Source organism: Apiospora phragmitis (assembly GCF_038363925.1).
Source record: "Apiospora phragmitis strain CBS 135458 chromosome Unknown utg000010l:1.0-9815664.0:1.0-9183399.0, whole genome shotgun sequence".
Lineage (NCBI taxonomy): Eukaryota > Fungi > Ascomycota > Sordariomycetes > Amphisphaeriales > Apiosporaceae > Apiospora > Apiospora phragmitis.
The window spans coordinates 1,259,567-1,275,634 of record NW_027117409.1 but is presented as its reverse complement, the minus strand read 5'-3'; the positions used below and the strand labels follow the sequence as shown (position 1 = coordinate 1,275,634).

Genomic DNA, 16,068 nt, shown 5'->3' with positions numbered 1-16,068 from the left:
CCTCCCGCTCTATGTTTTTCTATACACATTGAAAGCGTTTACGACCTACCATTATGGGCCTGAAAGACAGAAGAACTGCCCGTTCCCACCCAGAGTTGAAAGAGGCCGGGCCGCGAAGCTGTATCAGTTTCCCGACACCAAGTGCATGCTTCATCCACGTACTCCAGCTGCTCGTTGTGGCCGTACCCGCAAATAACTATACATTGCGTTAGAAACACGATTGATTTGACTGGGCCAGCACCAGGTTGCAGCCCCTTACTTCGAAATGGCAGAGTATCATGGCGGAGTTCAGGGTTTCTGGTGTCTTCCATTCGCTTGGATGATTGAGTGCCTGTTGCAGCATCCATAGCGATTGCCCGTATAGGGTGCGAGACTGTGCTAGCAAACCCTCGTCATGGTGATTCCTCCCCAGCAGCTGCAATGCAAAAGCGCAACTCGCTCGATCGAGCGACGGCTTCTGCCCGAGATGGGAGGTGGTCTGCTGGAACCAGGTGCCTAGTACGACCATCTCGCTCTCCGGCTGCGACTCTTCGAGACTCTTCATCATCATGCCTATGAACTGGGCTCTATCATCTCGAGGGGTGATCACCGGCGCGGTGCTCACATGCGCTAATGCCGACTGGAGCTTCTCGTACGACGTCAAAAAGCGCTGCGGCTGCTGCTGACCGCTGATCGTCTCGCTGCTAGCTTCCTGCTCGTCTAGCTCCCCGGCATTGTCATGGACGGGAGCTTGTCTTGGCGGCGGGATGCCCCTCGACCTAGGTGGTGACACGGCATCGGGAACTCGCCTGGACGACGGTCGCCTTGTCCCATACGGTCTGGAAAGAGAAGGGGAGGATGAGGAAGAAGAAGAGGAAGAAGCAGCAGACGGTGTGGTGCGGGAGGAAACAGCAAAGGCAACAGTGCCACCCCTGGCACGCGACCTGACAACGTGCTTGCCGGCCACAAACTTCACGCCGCGGACGTAGCCTGGGCAGTCCGCCCCGTACTTGGCACAATTGGAGCAACTGGGGCGGCTCTCGTCACATTTCACGCGTCGGCTGAGACATAGGGCACAGGCATTGCTTCGGGGCACGCCGACCATGACCACTTGCTTGCCCCGCGCCGCGTCCCGTACCGGGGGGGGGCCAGGGGGGGCACAAACGTTATTGAGCCACGGCTTGGGCCTTAGTGGGCGTTTCTTTCTTTCTTTCTTCTAGTTTTTCTCCTGGTTCGTTCGTTTTGTTTTGTTTTTGTTTCCTGCGAGTGTGACGGTGTGCCGGGATTGCCCGGCGAGGCTTGACTTCAAGGTTGCTTACTTGAAGTACTGTACAGTAAGTACGTAAGTTCCTGGGGTTTCGGCACAGACCAGATGCTGTTTCTCCTTATTAGTCCGTTTGCGAGTTTGTGTATGTGTACGTGTATGTGCGTATGTGCTTGTGTGCGGTTCGATTGCATCGAGCTTGACTTGATCACAGATATGTCGCATGTGCATACGCGCAGCTTGTGTGCAAAGCACACCCGGGATCAGTGTAACGAGGGGATGTTGGGCGTACCCTGCAGCCAAGCAAATGTTAGGTAGCAAAGCAGCAGCGACTGAGGCAGAACGGCAGGAGTCAAGTCTGGGAGCAGCAAGCTTAGCGTCCCAAAACCATCATCGATCGGGTCGTTCAGCCCACCAGCTTCTGGGGTTGAGTTATTAGCTTGTGGATTTGACTATGAGGTAATCATCAGACAGAGATGATCGTGGTTTCATCATACTTGATATGAGGCTTTTCTTCTCCTCGATTCGACGGCAGGAAGCTGAAAGATAAGAATGAACGTTGTCGGTTGTCAGCCAAGCGTCAAGTTCTCTAGTTCTCTCTCTCTCTATTCGTACTACCTACTTACTACTAAGCAGCAGCCTGCGTGCCTGGCACTTGGAGTGACTGGAGGTGCGGCCGCGAGAGATCGGCAGGCCCACCATCGGGTACCGGTGTCTTGGGATCTTAGCTGTGGAACCTCGCCGAGTGGGGATCCCGAAGAAACCCCCCGACTGGCGGGCTGGGCACGCATTCTTGCCCGTTTTAAGTTGATCTAGTATATCGTTCACTTCGAGTCTGCAGCATCCCATGACTCGAGCGAGCTTCAGCTACTGTAATCCTCTTGCTTGGTATGCAGCATATGTCATCTCCTACTTTATTTACCTTTTGGAGTTTGCCTTTCCCTGCATGCTGGATCGAGATTACCATGGGACGCCTGCGGCTATAAACTCTTCTCGACACGCCCAAGTTGTGTCATAGTTGCTTCAAGGTCCTCCGAGTAATACCAAGACTAAAGACTGCCACCTTAGAAACGACGGCAGACTCTGAAAGCCACGGCGTCATAAGCATCGTTATACAGTTGCTGGTTCAAGGAGATACTAGCCAATAAGGCGATAGGAATAATACACAAAGCTGTCAGATCGGCCGCCTTTGCAACCATATTACTGTAGCGGACGTATCAGGAGGGGCCACATGAAGAGGGGGAGAGATGCGGTCTGGTAGTAGGGTAAACATGGCTACTTTTTTATTAGCCTTTCTAGTGCCGAGCTGGTCGGGCTAGAGTATTCCATCTTGCAGATCATATGGAGCCACGCGGACCCGGTCAAGCCACCGATATCTACTATGGTATTATTGCGTATGTTATAACTGCCGCGCGTGCTTGCGTTACTATTAGTAGACAATATCTGAAACACAACTAGTTCCTTGGTCTTCTCTCTGTGGACGCCCTTTGCGGCTGACGGACCTAGCCCGCCGCTCTAGCTCTCGAGAAGGCGAGAGTATGTCGCGAGTATTGGGCCAAGCCCTGTTGACGTAAAGGAAACTTCCGCCGAACACAACTTCCTGCAACACACAGCGAGCGTATGTCGCATGCCAGTAGGGAAGGCTGTGGTCGTACATATGTGGTATGTGGGAGCACACTACACAGCATCGGGCAACGGACGCGAAATGCGTCGAGTCATAGAATCGGCAGGTCGTGGCATTATCAGCTCAGCGAGCGACTCGTTCTGGCACTGCTTTCGATGTGGTGGTGGCGTGGCTAATCATGCATTTCTTTCAGAGTGTCGGTGAAATACCATCTGCAATCCACCAATAAATCCATGGTAAGTATAGTGACACTCCGCATTCACAACCACCGAAGTGGTAAGGCTGGAAGAATGTACGTAATTGCAGTCTTTCCTTCTGGCCTAGGTAAAATTGTCCTTGCACCGCAATAGAGTTACAGTACTTATACTCCGTATAAACGGAACGGTTCGATATACCTCATCCGTCTCTTGAGCAACATCCTGAAACTCGACCTATCGGCCAGGTTGCCCTTGGCGCTATATGCTATATGTTACCAGGCTGTACTAGTGCGCTAGCTGGGCTGAACATGATGTTGATAGTCTTATTAACAAGTTAAAGTCCGAGACTGAAAGGTTCTTCAAATAAGACCTTGGCTGATCCAATCTAATCCAAATCCCTTGACGTTAAGAGAGGATGCTATAAATTATGGCTATAGTACAGTGGCTTCAGTGGCTCAAGCAAACAACTGGTCTATACGGAATGCTGACGATCATGCCAATTAGCTCAGGAAAAAAAACTCCGCTTCAGCGGGATATCGCCTGTTAGTGACACTGTAAAAACGTCTGGCTTGCACAGCAACGAATTCTTTGACTGCATCCTGCCTTACCGCAGTCAAGAGAATAACGTCAAAAGAGCAAGAATCTGGAAGGCGGTGTATCAGAGCGCGATCAGCCAGGGACGCCATGACTGGTATGAATAAGCTACTTGCCCGCTGTGTCAGAAGGAAGGCCAGCATCAACACAAAAGGGCCTATTAGTATTTGACAGAAACGAATAGTCGTTTCGAGTGCAGATACAATGAGACTTGGCTGCGGTTTAATACCACTTGAGTGGCTTGATACATGTAGCCAACCGCCATCAAAGCACGCCTCAGCCATCGAACTCCAAAACGGAAAGTGTCCAAGATCCGCGAACCACGATTCAAGACGGCTGATCCCAACTCACGCAATGGATGATCTGCCAGTGGAGGCCATCATCGAATCCAGTTCACGATCAGATATGTAGCACTGTTCAGTATTTGCGCCTGTCCAGACCGTAACATGGCGACTTAGTAATCATAGGAGTGAACACCACCTCGCGACCGACCATGCGTCTTTTGCTTTTCGCTGCACATTGATGAATTTGACGAGGTTAGCACGCAGTCTAGTATGCAGATCTGAACCCCTAATCGACTGATGCAATTTGAATGTGGAGCACCCAAGCCGCCCTGGCCCCCCCTGTAAGCCCACCGCTAAATGGAGAATAGGGGCACCCTGACCACCCTGGCCACAAGACTGGGTTACTTCGTGGGGAAGATGGTGAATGATGAATTGTCGACCCGAGATTCGGGACAAGACGTTGAGGGGGGCAGTGCATTTTCCGCCTGTTTCGTATCCAAGCGCTAGTTCTTACATCCTCACCACTCGCTGGTTGCCCGAAAAGGGCTGGCAGGATGGCGGGCTCGTTATTGGCATATGCATACGCAACACATGAACCGATTCGTGATCCAGGCTGTCATTGCCTTTGCTTCACAGTGTTCAGTCAGTTTCGCTCACGCAGGTCTCGAAAAAACAGACAACGTTGTGCTAGTGCAGCAACCCGCGCGCCAATTGTGTCAACCACCCACAGATACTATCACACTCGAGCTCTCCAAGATATCGTTCTCAAGCCACAGAAACAGATCAAACTCATCAGAAGAATCATAAAGCAAATTCCAGCCATCAAGTAATCTTGAGAAAATGACCAATGTGGTGAATGTCAGTCAATTCGTTCATCAGTGAATTAAGCATGGTGCGGCTTATGTATTTGTGCAGTGATCCGACTAGGGGCGACTAGGGCCCAGGGGTTGTTGGTAGATTGACCCATTCGCTGTTTCGTCGAATCGCCTGGTGGTGGTGGTGCCTCATTGCATTTGGCCAGTCGGTGCTGCTGCAATCCATCAAGACCTGCAGGAAGTTGCATCAGACACCCTGCATCGGAGACAACAGTGGATGGCCAGCAAAGTTGATAGGCCGATGGGTCTGCGATGACTGCTTTTTTATATTGGATTGCAATCTCAAGCTGTCTCTGCCGACACATCACAAACAGCGAGACCACAAGTCCCGCACCGTCTGCACTGTAGTGAGAAGCGAGAAACTGCCGGATGCCAGCGACGACGGTGAATCATGCCTGAGTTGAAACACACCGAGGATACAGTTAAGGTTAAGCAACTACATGTAGGTATATAAAACTGATCTTCGTATGTATGTACGTCTAACCTGCAGCAGCAGTATGTACAGTAATAGAATTACCAAGTTGCAATGGCCTCGTACTGTACATATGTCAAAGGCTATCCCTCCTGTTGGAGTAATAAAGCCCGTCCCCTGGACATCCCACAGTGGGCTTTCTACCGACCTTACCTCAAGACCTGTATGCCCAAAAGGGCAGTAGAGCTGCCTTAGTAAGGCGAGGCTAGACAAGGGAAGCTGCAGTGACAGTGACAGTTGGGTGGTCAGATAGATGGTGATGGATGAAAGCGGGCAGGCAAAGCCGGAGCCAAGATTTGCTTCTAGAAAACCTCAATGGTATCTTCCCAGATAAAAGGGGCCCTCGATCAATTTTCCGCTACCCTACCTGCCACGCCTGCCCAGTACCTACCTAGTGCCTTTGACAAGACTCCGGACTCACCAGTACAATACGGTGTTGTAACGCTCGTATAGTACTCAAAGAAATGATATTAAGTGTAATTATTGAATTCAATGGCCGTTATTGTGTCTGATGGTCACTGGTTAAAGGCTGGCTGTTCTGATGCCAATGGCGAGTCCGGAGTCTTGTTAATGCCCCTTCTGGCCTGCCTACATACAGTACCTGACCTGACGCCTGGCAGCTGGACAACACACCACACGCCCTACTTAGGTGATTGATCAATCTGCCCAGACATTGATGTATTTTTATTTTTATTTTATCTCCCCTACCCACACGTTATGTAGGCGCTAGGCACCCTGCTTACCTAAGTGACAGCGATAGACACATGCATAACGGACAGAGCAGGGGACACCGCGTCTCGCCACAAACAAAGTCAAGTCCGACGGACAGAAATGGATCTGTTTGCATTGCACTTGCTTTGGCTGATACACCCGCTTAAAGTTTGCAGGCAAGGGAGCCGTTGCATAATCGGGATAAAAAAAAAAGAATCAACCGGTCAATTACCTATCAATACTCAATTCATAGTCAACACTCCCATTACTTCTCGAGCAACAGCAAGCGAGCAAACAAACACGAACCGATGGATGATATACTTGCGGCACGTAGATATGCATACCCGATAGTGATATGTATCACGGTCCGCCTTCCGCTGGCTGGGGGAGCCAGTCAATCATTCCATCAATCGCGGTGTGTCAATGCATATTGCCATTCTGGAGATGGTACTGTGGTCACTGACACGGAAATAACAAGCAAAAGCGAAAAAGACACGACCCACCGCTTTTGCACAGTACGACTTTAGATTCCAGGTACAGTAGGTTGTATGGGGACGACAGCAGGTACGGAGTAGGTTCGATGGATATCTCCATCTCTTCTAATGCAAACGAAAGAATATTTCGTCAAGCATGCCCGCGTCTCCGTCCCCATCCTCGCCATCCCATCCCATCCCATGCTTGCTGTTAGCGCGATATTGCTGAATGCCTGTCGACGCCACCGTCCAGACTCTTTGGGCCAATGGCATCTGAAGATTGGCATCCCGAAATCAGTCGCATTGGGAGGGTCTAGCCGTTCGTGGTACCCAGCAACACTCTACGCGTGATGATGTGTAGGCACACAATCTAAACCACCCATTGAATGCTACACACTGGTCTATCATGTACTATGCACTCTATCGAACCCAAGTTTGAGAATCCTCTGCTTGCCACTGTCTTGCTTTATGCAGCCTGACCAACCAATCCGAGCAAGGGATCTCCTGAAAGACACACACACACATGTGAGCCCGTCTTCTGCACTGATGAGCGCAGGAGCGCGCCGCAGGATCCAGTGGTTTGATTAGTGCAAGTCAGACACAGACGTCAAATGGACGCTGGTACCTACATACATCTTACATACCAGCAAGATTGCAAGTTTTCAACTGACCGTATATACTCACTGCCCAGGACGGAAGGTACATGCTGCGTCTACACCTATCTGCCCCAAGGACAGGACAAGCGTCTATTGGTAATGCACCGGTCGTGCCCCCAAACAGCATGGAAGTGCATTGGCATCCACTGTTACGTGCAGTGCTAACTTAGCAGGGGTGCTAACACGAGCCCGCAGGTCAACAACAACAATAACACCTCCCAGTACAGTACAGTATGCACTGCAAATGAACCCTCAAATGAATCCACTTCAACTTCAGGTGCAGCTGCTGCTTGCGCTTGCGCTCGCCGCATCGCCTGTACGTACTCCGTGCGTGAGAATCTATCAATGCGGTCATCGCACTGGGGGGATTGGGGATGTCCTGTCTTCTTGCCTTGTGCAGAGGCCTGCCAGCAGCACTCGCTTCTACTCGCCCTGCTGCTGCGTCTTTGCTGCTGTCTCCCAGCGCCCAGCACAGTACGACACGGACGGTATTCCGTAGGAATCGCTCGAGACTTGCAGCAGGCCGGTACCTACCCTAGCCACCTAGCCAGGTAGCTGCTACCTGCCAGGACCAGGCTGCTGCAGGAGGGTGCATTCATTCATTCAATTCATCCATTCATTTTCACAGTCGATTCGTCCCATCCCATCCAATTCTGGTGTGTTCTGTTCTGGTTAGCACCTGGGACCGCGTGTCCACTCTGCAACCCAGCGATCTCACTCTTGCAACCGAAACCTCCAAACCCACCTGCCTCTCTCCCTTTCCACACCTCTTGGAATACCATCACGCATTTGCACTGCTGCAGTATTCGTTTCCTCTTTCCTTTTACCTATTCGACACCGTTCTCGTTCGTTCTGACATGCCCTCCCCCTCAATTCCTTAGTACATATCTCACTGCACAAGACATCATCCTCTCTCAACAGTGCCTCATTCTAGCTAGTCCTTCCTTTCTTGCTAGAGCGTGGTTTGTTCCGCCGGGCTCCTTTTTATTTTACCCCTGTACAGGACACTTCTGCCGCCCATCCTTTGTCCTCGTCCCTTCTCAACCGGATTCTTCGCTGTCGTGCCTTAGATTCTCTTGTAGACGGGAATACCTAGCCAAGGCGCGGCACCTATTTCTGCTGAACCTTCGAAACAAAATAGAAAAAAACACTGGCCTCCTCTTCTTTTTGGTCATCTTCTTTTGGGCTAGCTGAAAGCTTCCGGTCAAATTTGCGGCCTCATGTCCTCCTTCTAGCACTCGTCCTTTCACCGATTACTTGTGTCTCTCGTGACACTTGAATCACCCGACCAGACCTTTCTCCAAACACGCCTCGTTGTTGTGTCATCCCATCAGAGACCGACCGTCGTGAGGACTACTCGACATCGGACAAGCCAAGTCGTCTACGGTAGCAGTGGACCACTTTGTTGGAGGCACCACCACTCGTTTCCTACCCTTCTCAGGTCGCAGGCGTCCAATTCAATTCCACCCGACCGAGGCCGTCCGCCCATTATCACCTCTCCATTTGCTACGGGCCCAGCCTCACGCAATAAACGGGCTCTAATCACCCGTGATAATAATACTACGAGTTTCCGAAGAGGTGTGTACACCAAGCCAAACCATTGGCCAAGAGTATTGTACACGCATTACTGCTCGTCAAACTCTTCCTTTGCACACAACCCTGAATACCGGGGAAACAGCTGCTTTGTCCTATTCCCGATTGCTTCAAATTTCTTTACTGACTGTTGGCTGCTAATAGGTCATCTGAGCATTTCCACTCGGAAACACCCTCCTTTCGAGAATCTCAAAGTCAGCTGTGGTCATCCATTCCTTTGACTCGATCTCATTCCTTCAAACGACAAACTACCTGCCGTGCCGTTGAACAGCTGTGTTTGGACGCTCGATCATGGCTGCTATGGTCCAGACGTATCCTCAACAAACCGGAACAGTTACAGTGCTTCAAACCAGACCCAGTTCATCATCAGCAATCATGCCGGCACACTCTCACTCTCACTCGCATTCACAATCTCAATCTGGGCAGCAGTACGGGGCGAACACATCACAGGCACAAAGGAACAACTACCATGGGCTGGCGGGAGTTGTTGGGGACAATCGAGTTATCGAGGCAGCTCCGGGCCGGTCCAGCCGTATGCATTCACATCCACGCCTAACCTGGCCAATAACGGTGGCCCGCGACAGGCTTATAGTCGGACAACATCGACACCAAATGCACCGACGATGCAGACACTGGACCCGCGAGCTCGTTACCAAACAAACACATCCATGAACAACTTGTCTAGCGGTGTGAGTGCTCCTGTGGTGACGACTCAACCGGTATCAAGGGATGATATGTCGTTGCCTCAGATGAACCGAAATATTTCTCCATCGGCTCGACCTCAGTCGACCTACATGGCAGGAGGTCCAACTTTTGCACAAGTTGCAGCCGCCAAATCCTCGCCTGAAAGATATAGACGGCCCACCCCGCGACATACGGAGTCTACACCAGTCATTCAGCAGCAGCAGGTACAAAGCTCAGCCATTCCCTCGGGGTCGGGTATGGCGACCGTAGTCCACCTGTACAATCCTCGTACCGCTGCCAATGGACAACAGGTTGTACTCCCCAGAACCACTTCTAACCGCCCACAAAGTGCATACGGGTCATTAATGACCGGGGTGGCAGCCGATGACATGCAGGTTCACCGCCATACATCCGAAGAAGAGACAAAGAGATTCCGGCGACGAAGCATGGCTTCGTTTGATGCTACCGATTATCCCAGTCCCATGACCCCGCAGGAGTTCAAACAACAGCAGAAGCGAGCGGACGAAGCTGCTCTTCGAATGAAAACTGAAAAGAGCCAGCAATTGCAGCAACAGAAGACCATTGTCCGCAATCTTACTGTGCCGACTATTGAGAAAACTCCTTCCCATGCTAGGAATAACAGTTCGGAGAGTCTAGTGTCGAGCCGCAGCAGCAATTCTCGACCCTCATCGGTGAGTGATTTCTAATTTGAACTCCAAACCCGAGGAATTGTCCAATTAGACGATCAATCCCCGCGCCTTGGCTCGCTGTTCTGCCAACCCTTACTGACATGGGAAACCCCCTACAACAGTCTACCAATCGAAACTCCAATGCATCTGCCCCCACAACTGCCAGCCCTGCCTCGACCATCACCAGCACCGATGAGAAGCCTAGCACTTCTGATCAAGCCAAGTCTGTAAACATACCTCCTCGCGGCTCTTCATCTGATGTGGGTAAACGCAATTTCAATCCATCACCGCTGTCAAAGCCGGTCAACATGGCCTCTGGATCAAATGCGGATGATGCTTCTGCTGCGGCTGCCAAATCATCAGGGCCCGCCAAGGCTCCCGGTTCAAATGGGCCTCCGAGTGCTGCCGCCAGGCAGCTAGCTGCCATCAATGAAAAGGGAGGAAAGTCGAAGAGTAAAACGTCGCGACTCCGAAGAGCCTTTTCCTTTGGAAGTGCTGCCGAGTTAAGAGCAGCTAGCGCGGGAGGGGACTTCGACAACAGCAAACAGATTCCCGGCCAGTCTGAATGCGGGAAATTGCGCAAGGAACAACCAACCGATGATGCGTTTGAGGAGGAGCAGGCACGCATCGCACAGAAGCAGGAGGCAAGCGGTCTCGGAAACAGCATCTATGCAGGCACCAAAATCTTCGCAGGCTCAACCGACAACCTCTCGATTTCATCCACTGCATCCTCCGCCTCGATTATGCTCCGCAAGATGGGTAAGGGGGTGAAGAAGGGAGGTCGTTCCCTAGTCGGCCTCTTCCGCCCGAAATCCATGATTGGAACCCCGACTAGCGAAGTGGCACCGCCCGAAGCAAGCCAGGCGGCCGTCTCTATGATTACTGTTGAAGCTGAACGCGAGAGAGTCAATATCAACTCCAACGGGGATCTCGACCAAACGGCCGGAGGCACTGGCTTCCCGCGACTGGAGAGGAACTCGATCGACGCGAACCATCTTGACGTAACGCATTCCGATAGTCTCAAATCAGACCGCCTCGGAAGCTCTGGTACCGATAACTCAACGGCGAGGAAGAGCATCGTTGGAGGTGACAAAGAAAGGGCCGAGGTTCTGGCAACGATCCGAAAGGGTATTCTGAAGAGTATGTCCCTTTGGTCTGATATCCTTTCAACATATCACTAACGTTTACTAGCTCGGAGTAACTCTCCAAGTCCCGCCCAGGAATCTAAGGGTTCTAATTTCGAACTGCCAATGATCCCCCACATCAGTGACTCTCCGAACTCCAGTGCTCCAAGCACGCCGAACGATGAGCATAAGCGCACGGGCTCGACTGTTGCTATTGGAGGTGAGGACTACTTCATGTCCGCCCTGCGCTTGCGTCAAGACACCAAGAGCGCCCCTGGGACACCCTCGGGCGGTATGAGCAAGCGAAACGCCACATTTAGCCCACGCATTGTGTTTCACGACACATGGCCGAGCCAAGAATATGATAGAAGGGGAGAAATTGCAACTTGCAATCGCCTGACGCCAATGTTGGCGCAGCAAATCAAAGAAGAGCTCAACAGCTTCAAGATGGTATGTTTTTATGAGTGTTTTGATTATCTTACTACAGCTGCTGACCTTGACATTGCAGGAGATGGAAGTTCACGAGACCTCCAAAATTTACACGCACTTCTTTTAATAACGACAAGCATCTCAAATGGTGATTTCGCTCGACAAGCAAGCCGTTTCTTCATTTCTCGATTCAGTGGTCGGACAGACCTGCAGATCCTGTATTTCGACAGACTCTTACACCTCAAAAAGGCGTTGTACTAGGTCAGCATAGTAAGGTGTCACGGCGTTCTTTCTTTCGAATTTTTGTGATGGGATGATTTCAGCCATGCCTTTTGGACTTGAGAAGAGCAGAGAAGAAAAGAGCAAATGTCTACAGCATTCCAGGCAGCTACGGCAGTATCATAGTAATGTCGGAGGAGCAATCACTTGGACGGATAACAGAGCTCTCATTCACTTGGTGGTGCACAACGAAATCCAGCTGGCGGGGCTGCTATTAGAGAATTCAGCAGCAAAATATATCTCGGGCTCTATTGGTGCACCACATCCAGAATCATGTTGTGTGCGGGTTGTGGGCGGTTGCAGGCGGTTGCGTTGTAGGAACGAACCAAGATTGATACCAAACTCCAGCAACGCGATGATCCATGAATCGATCTGAGACATGTGCTTCTCTGTATACCACCCCTTGTCGACCCTTGTCCTGGCCAACAGCAGCGGTGTACTGGAACTAAGGCCATCCCGCCGGAGGAGTGACCTTATCTCGCCCCGTAACAAATTGGTTGGAGATTTTGGTCCGTCTATGTATCTAAATTTACCAGGGCTACCGCGGTTGTTGCCAGAGATGTCCATTTCTCCGCACCGAGAGATCTACAGTTGTACTGTCGGCCACAGCCATGGTCGTAGTCGTAGTCGTTAGTCGTAGCAAGAAAAGGACGACCGGTTTCTTTTGAGGTTGACGAAGCTTTGCTAGCGTAGACAGCGCATAACCCAGGGTTGGGTTCACAATTTCGGTATCCTTATATAATCAGGGTCTTATAGCTTCCAAAGGACAGGGATTGCCAAGGTTTTACGACAACGTTTCCAAGCTTTGTCGACTATACTGCTACCTACTCCATGGGGCTTCCCCCACCGAGACAAACAGCATCGAGGGTCTTTCCGCCTCATTCTGCAATTCTCCCTCTGTTTCCGTGCTCTTATCGTGCACTGTGACATCGCTCCTCTTGCAGTAGCCAAGCGGAGAGAGCTTATTCGATACGACCCTGGGTTTGGGGACAAGACTCTAACCTGAGCTAAATCCTGCGGCTAAAGTAGAGGCATGGAGAGGCGAGGAGAGGAAGAAGAGGACGTGTGTGGATGGACTTTACCCGGCAACCAGATACGAGGTAAGGGAGAGAGCATCATCTACCCCATTGGGTGTGTGACACCGGCCACCGATCGGGGCTACTATCTAAGGGGGGTTCGAAAGAAACCAGCTAATGTATGTACTTTATTTAACCTGCCACATGGAAAAGAAGCAGTGGCTGCGGAGTACATGTATCTTTGGAAAACGGACTATGTACTAGCATGTGCTTATCCAAGTTACCGCGTCATGTCTTAAACGCTACGTACGTAGTGGACATTACCGTATTTGAACTACAATCGTGTAGGTAGTCTACCTAAGGTATAGAACGCTTTCTCGACTTATGTGCCGCGGGTGTAAAGAGAATAACAGATGCGACATAGGTAGAGAAGACAGGAACAACTAACATGCCACACATAAACACTATGATGCTCAGACATAAGCCCCTTGTATTTTCTGTCTGTCGTCATATCATCTGGGGTTTGCTCATCCAGTAGCATCCCCACCATAAGCACAGACTTGAGCCGCAAACTGGACTCAAGAGCTGTTGTAAGAGAATATATACCAAGCTTTTACTCACCAAATAGCTGGTTCGCCAGCATTGCGCTGATCAAATTGTCGATCCCGTAATCCGTACACTGGTCGTACACCAGCCTTGGAAACCATCCTTGTCCCGGAGGAGCACGCGTTGCCAGTTTCTTTTTTTCATTCGATCAAGTAAGTGTTTGGCAATAGCACTCCAGACTGCCGAAGCTGTCACCGCCTATAGTAGCCAAGGCGCTTGCTCTGTCCACCCGCTGCCGCGTGGACGGCGCAACGCGCTCGCGGTGGTCATGTCGGTCAAAACGGTGTGCCCGAAGCGGGTATTCTCCGTGTCCAGAATGACGTGGCATCTGAGGCGGGTCTCCTCGGGGCGGCCTTCAGGGGGCGGCGTTGGTGTGGGGTGTGATCGGAGTCGCGGATGATGACGACGACGGCGGCGTGGTCTTGCGACTCGGTCGAAGCTATACGAGAGTGATCGACGCCTTGAAGCGCCCGGAGCCAACCAGCCAGGAATCTTCGTCAATGGCGTCGTACATACTGTCATACCGCCCTTTCCGTTGGAGAGCGAATCGCTCAACTCGGCGTCGTTTTCGGAAGATGGTGCCCACATGGCCAAGATCGTGGACAAGAATGGCCGAGGTCGCGCGGCCCTTGTTGGATGCCGTTGCGGTGACGGTACGTGGAGTTGGAGATGTGTACTGGTAGCGGTAGTGTACTTTCTCTGGCCAAGGGGTGCCGAGAATGCCAGATGCCGCACTTGTCATGATGAAGTCCAGGGGCGTTTGTGCGTCGGCGAGGACCGAGTGAAGAATGCTGGCACCCAGCATCGTTCGCTCAGCCGACGTTAGCAAGCTCTCCCAATGCATCTGGTGGAAGGGACTGATCCAGACAGAGTTATCTATTAGTAAAATGTCATGTCTTCTCGAATCAACCCGTAAAACTCTTGCAGCGTGGATGAGACTCTCGACAGGGTGACTGGCAGGTCGGGGCAGGTCGGGCAGTACACATAACACACTCACACGTAAAGTAGCATCATCTCGCGCCACCTAAAAAGACATCGCCATCCATTTTGGACTCAGCTGACAGTTAGTTAGTTAGGCAGTGGATTTGAAGTCGTCACCAAGCAGTGAGAGGAACGTGAGTCGTGCCACCCGAGATGTCAGTCAGTCTTGGGCCAAAACCACGACTCGCTACAGCAAAAAACCTGTGAAAAGGAGTAAAAGCAAAAGAGAAAAAAAAGAGGAAAGACGGGTGGTCGAACCACGGTTGTTAACATGCTAAACGCCAACCAAGAGGTCTTTGGTTTTGTATAGGTTGGATTCGAACAGGAAGCCTATGTAGGGGGCGGGTTGGTTACCGCAGGTCCTTGCAGGTTCATAGGCTGTTCTTAATTCTATCGCCTATCAAGGGAGACTCGCACCAACCATACCGCTCGACCACCGTTGAGAGAAAAGCAGTCAATTTAGATATTTAGCCTTACCCTTCCGACCTTTTCTGTTTCCCGGGGCATTGGTGCCCCCCACCCACCAGCAGCATCAGGCCTACATCAAGGAGGGCAGGCAGATCTGTGGGCAGGCTACCTAGGTAGGTATTTACTACTGGCACGTTTGCCCTTTCCCATGATTATGTGTGCATGTTTGATGTGTTCCAATTCCTTTAGACTTTTCTCGTTCTCAAATTGAGGTCTCAATGTACATTGCTATTACTAAAGTATCAATGAAACTTCCAACTAAAAATACAGCCCCCCCTTTCCTACGCCACGTCTGCGAGCTCATCATGGTACTCTACTGCAGGCAACGTCAGTGAGTTTCGATTTGGTCAGTAATCTGGATAACACAGCCGGACCAGACCCTTGTCATCTACCTATGGGCAATGGCTTCAGAGTGGCGAGGAATTGTTCCTTGCGGATGGCAACAAAGGGCGAGCCCGACGCCCGAGCCAAAGATGGTGGCAGATATCACCATACATGTAGTCACACTGGAGAAACGCCCGGCGCCCCTCAATGAGTACACCGGGCTGTCTATGCTGGACTTCCCTCGCTGCGGAGGATACATATTATATCCATCAAGGTATTCGAAGACGGAGAGATGGCGAACAAGTATATCCCTCAGATGAGTTACCGTGCTTACACGACCAATAATGGTGTAGGCAATTTGCATCGATCTTACCGTGTGCCATGCCCGAACGGAGGTCTTAGCCTTCCTCCCACGAGATTCCTCAAGTCTACTGCCTAATCAAACCTGTTTACAGTATTACTTATCTTTGCACGCCTTGTAATTTGACGGTGGGTTGTAACGTATGTAACCCCTTTTCAAGGTTCTAGCGCCAAATACCGAATGCGGCAGTCCACTAGTGAATACAGCCAATCAAAGTGGCGCATTCCTTCATTGTGGACGGTATACGCTCTGAGCACACACCGTGCGACAAGATGGTCGGCTGTCTGTCATCTTCAGCCGTGAAAGACTCCAGTATTTTCATCCTCTATATCATGTGTCGCTTCTCAAACACCAGGATGAGCACGTTTGCCATTTGGCCACTTGT

The 16,068-nt window shown here is 51.1% G+C and overlaps 3 protein-coding genes across 3 annotated transcripts; 1 reads left to right on the top strand and 2 right to left on the bottom strand.

Annotated features, from left to right (window-relative positions):
* Positions 1 to 208: 208 nt before the first annotated feature.
* On the bottom strand, positions 209 to 1,084 carry PG994_010181 (uncharacterized protein; the record flags this gene model as incomplete). Its single annotated transcript, XM_066861590.1, has 1 exon — positions 209 to 1,084. One exon carries the CDS (start codon positions 1,082 to 1,084, stop codon positions 209 to 211), a length of 876 nt encoding a protein of 291 aa, XP_066710700.1.
* A 7,910-nt stretch (positions 1,085 to 8,994) lies between these two features.
* PG994_010180 (uncharacterized protein) lies at positions 8,995 to 12,008 on the top strand (the record flags this gene model as incomplete). Its single annotated transcript, XM_066861589.1, has 4 exons — positions 8,995 to 10,098; positions 10,218 to 11,235; positions 11,287 to 11,669; positions 11,728 to 12,008. Coding segments are annotated over 4 exons (2,553 nt in total), but the record flags the coding sequence as incomplete, so codon positions are not given.
* A 1,816-nt stretch (positions 12,009 to 13,824) lies between these two features.
* On the bottom strand, positions 13,825 to 14,354 carry PG994_010179 (uncharacterized protein; the record flags this gene model as incomplete). Its single annotated transcript, XM_066861588.1, has 2 exons — positions 13,825 to 13,988; positions 14,066 to 14,354. The coding sequence occupies 2 exons, from the start codon at positions 14,352 to 14,354 to the stop codon at positions 13,825 to 13,827; spliced, it is 453 nt and encodes a 150-aa protein (XP_066710698.1).
* Positions 14,355 to 16,068: the final 1,714 nt, after the last annotated feature.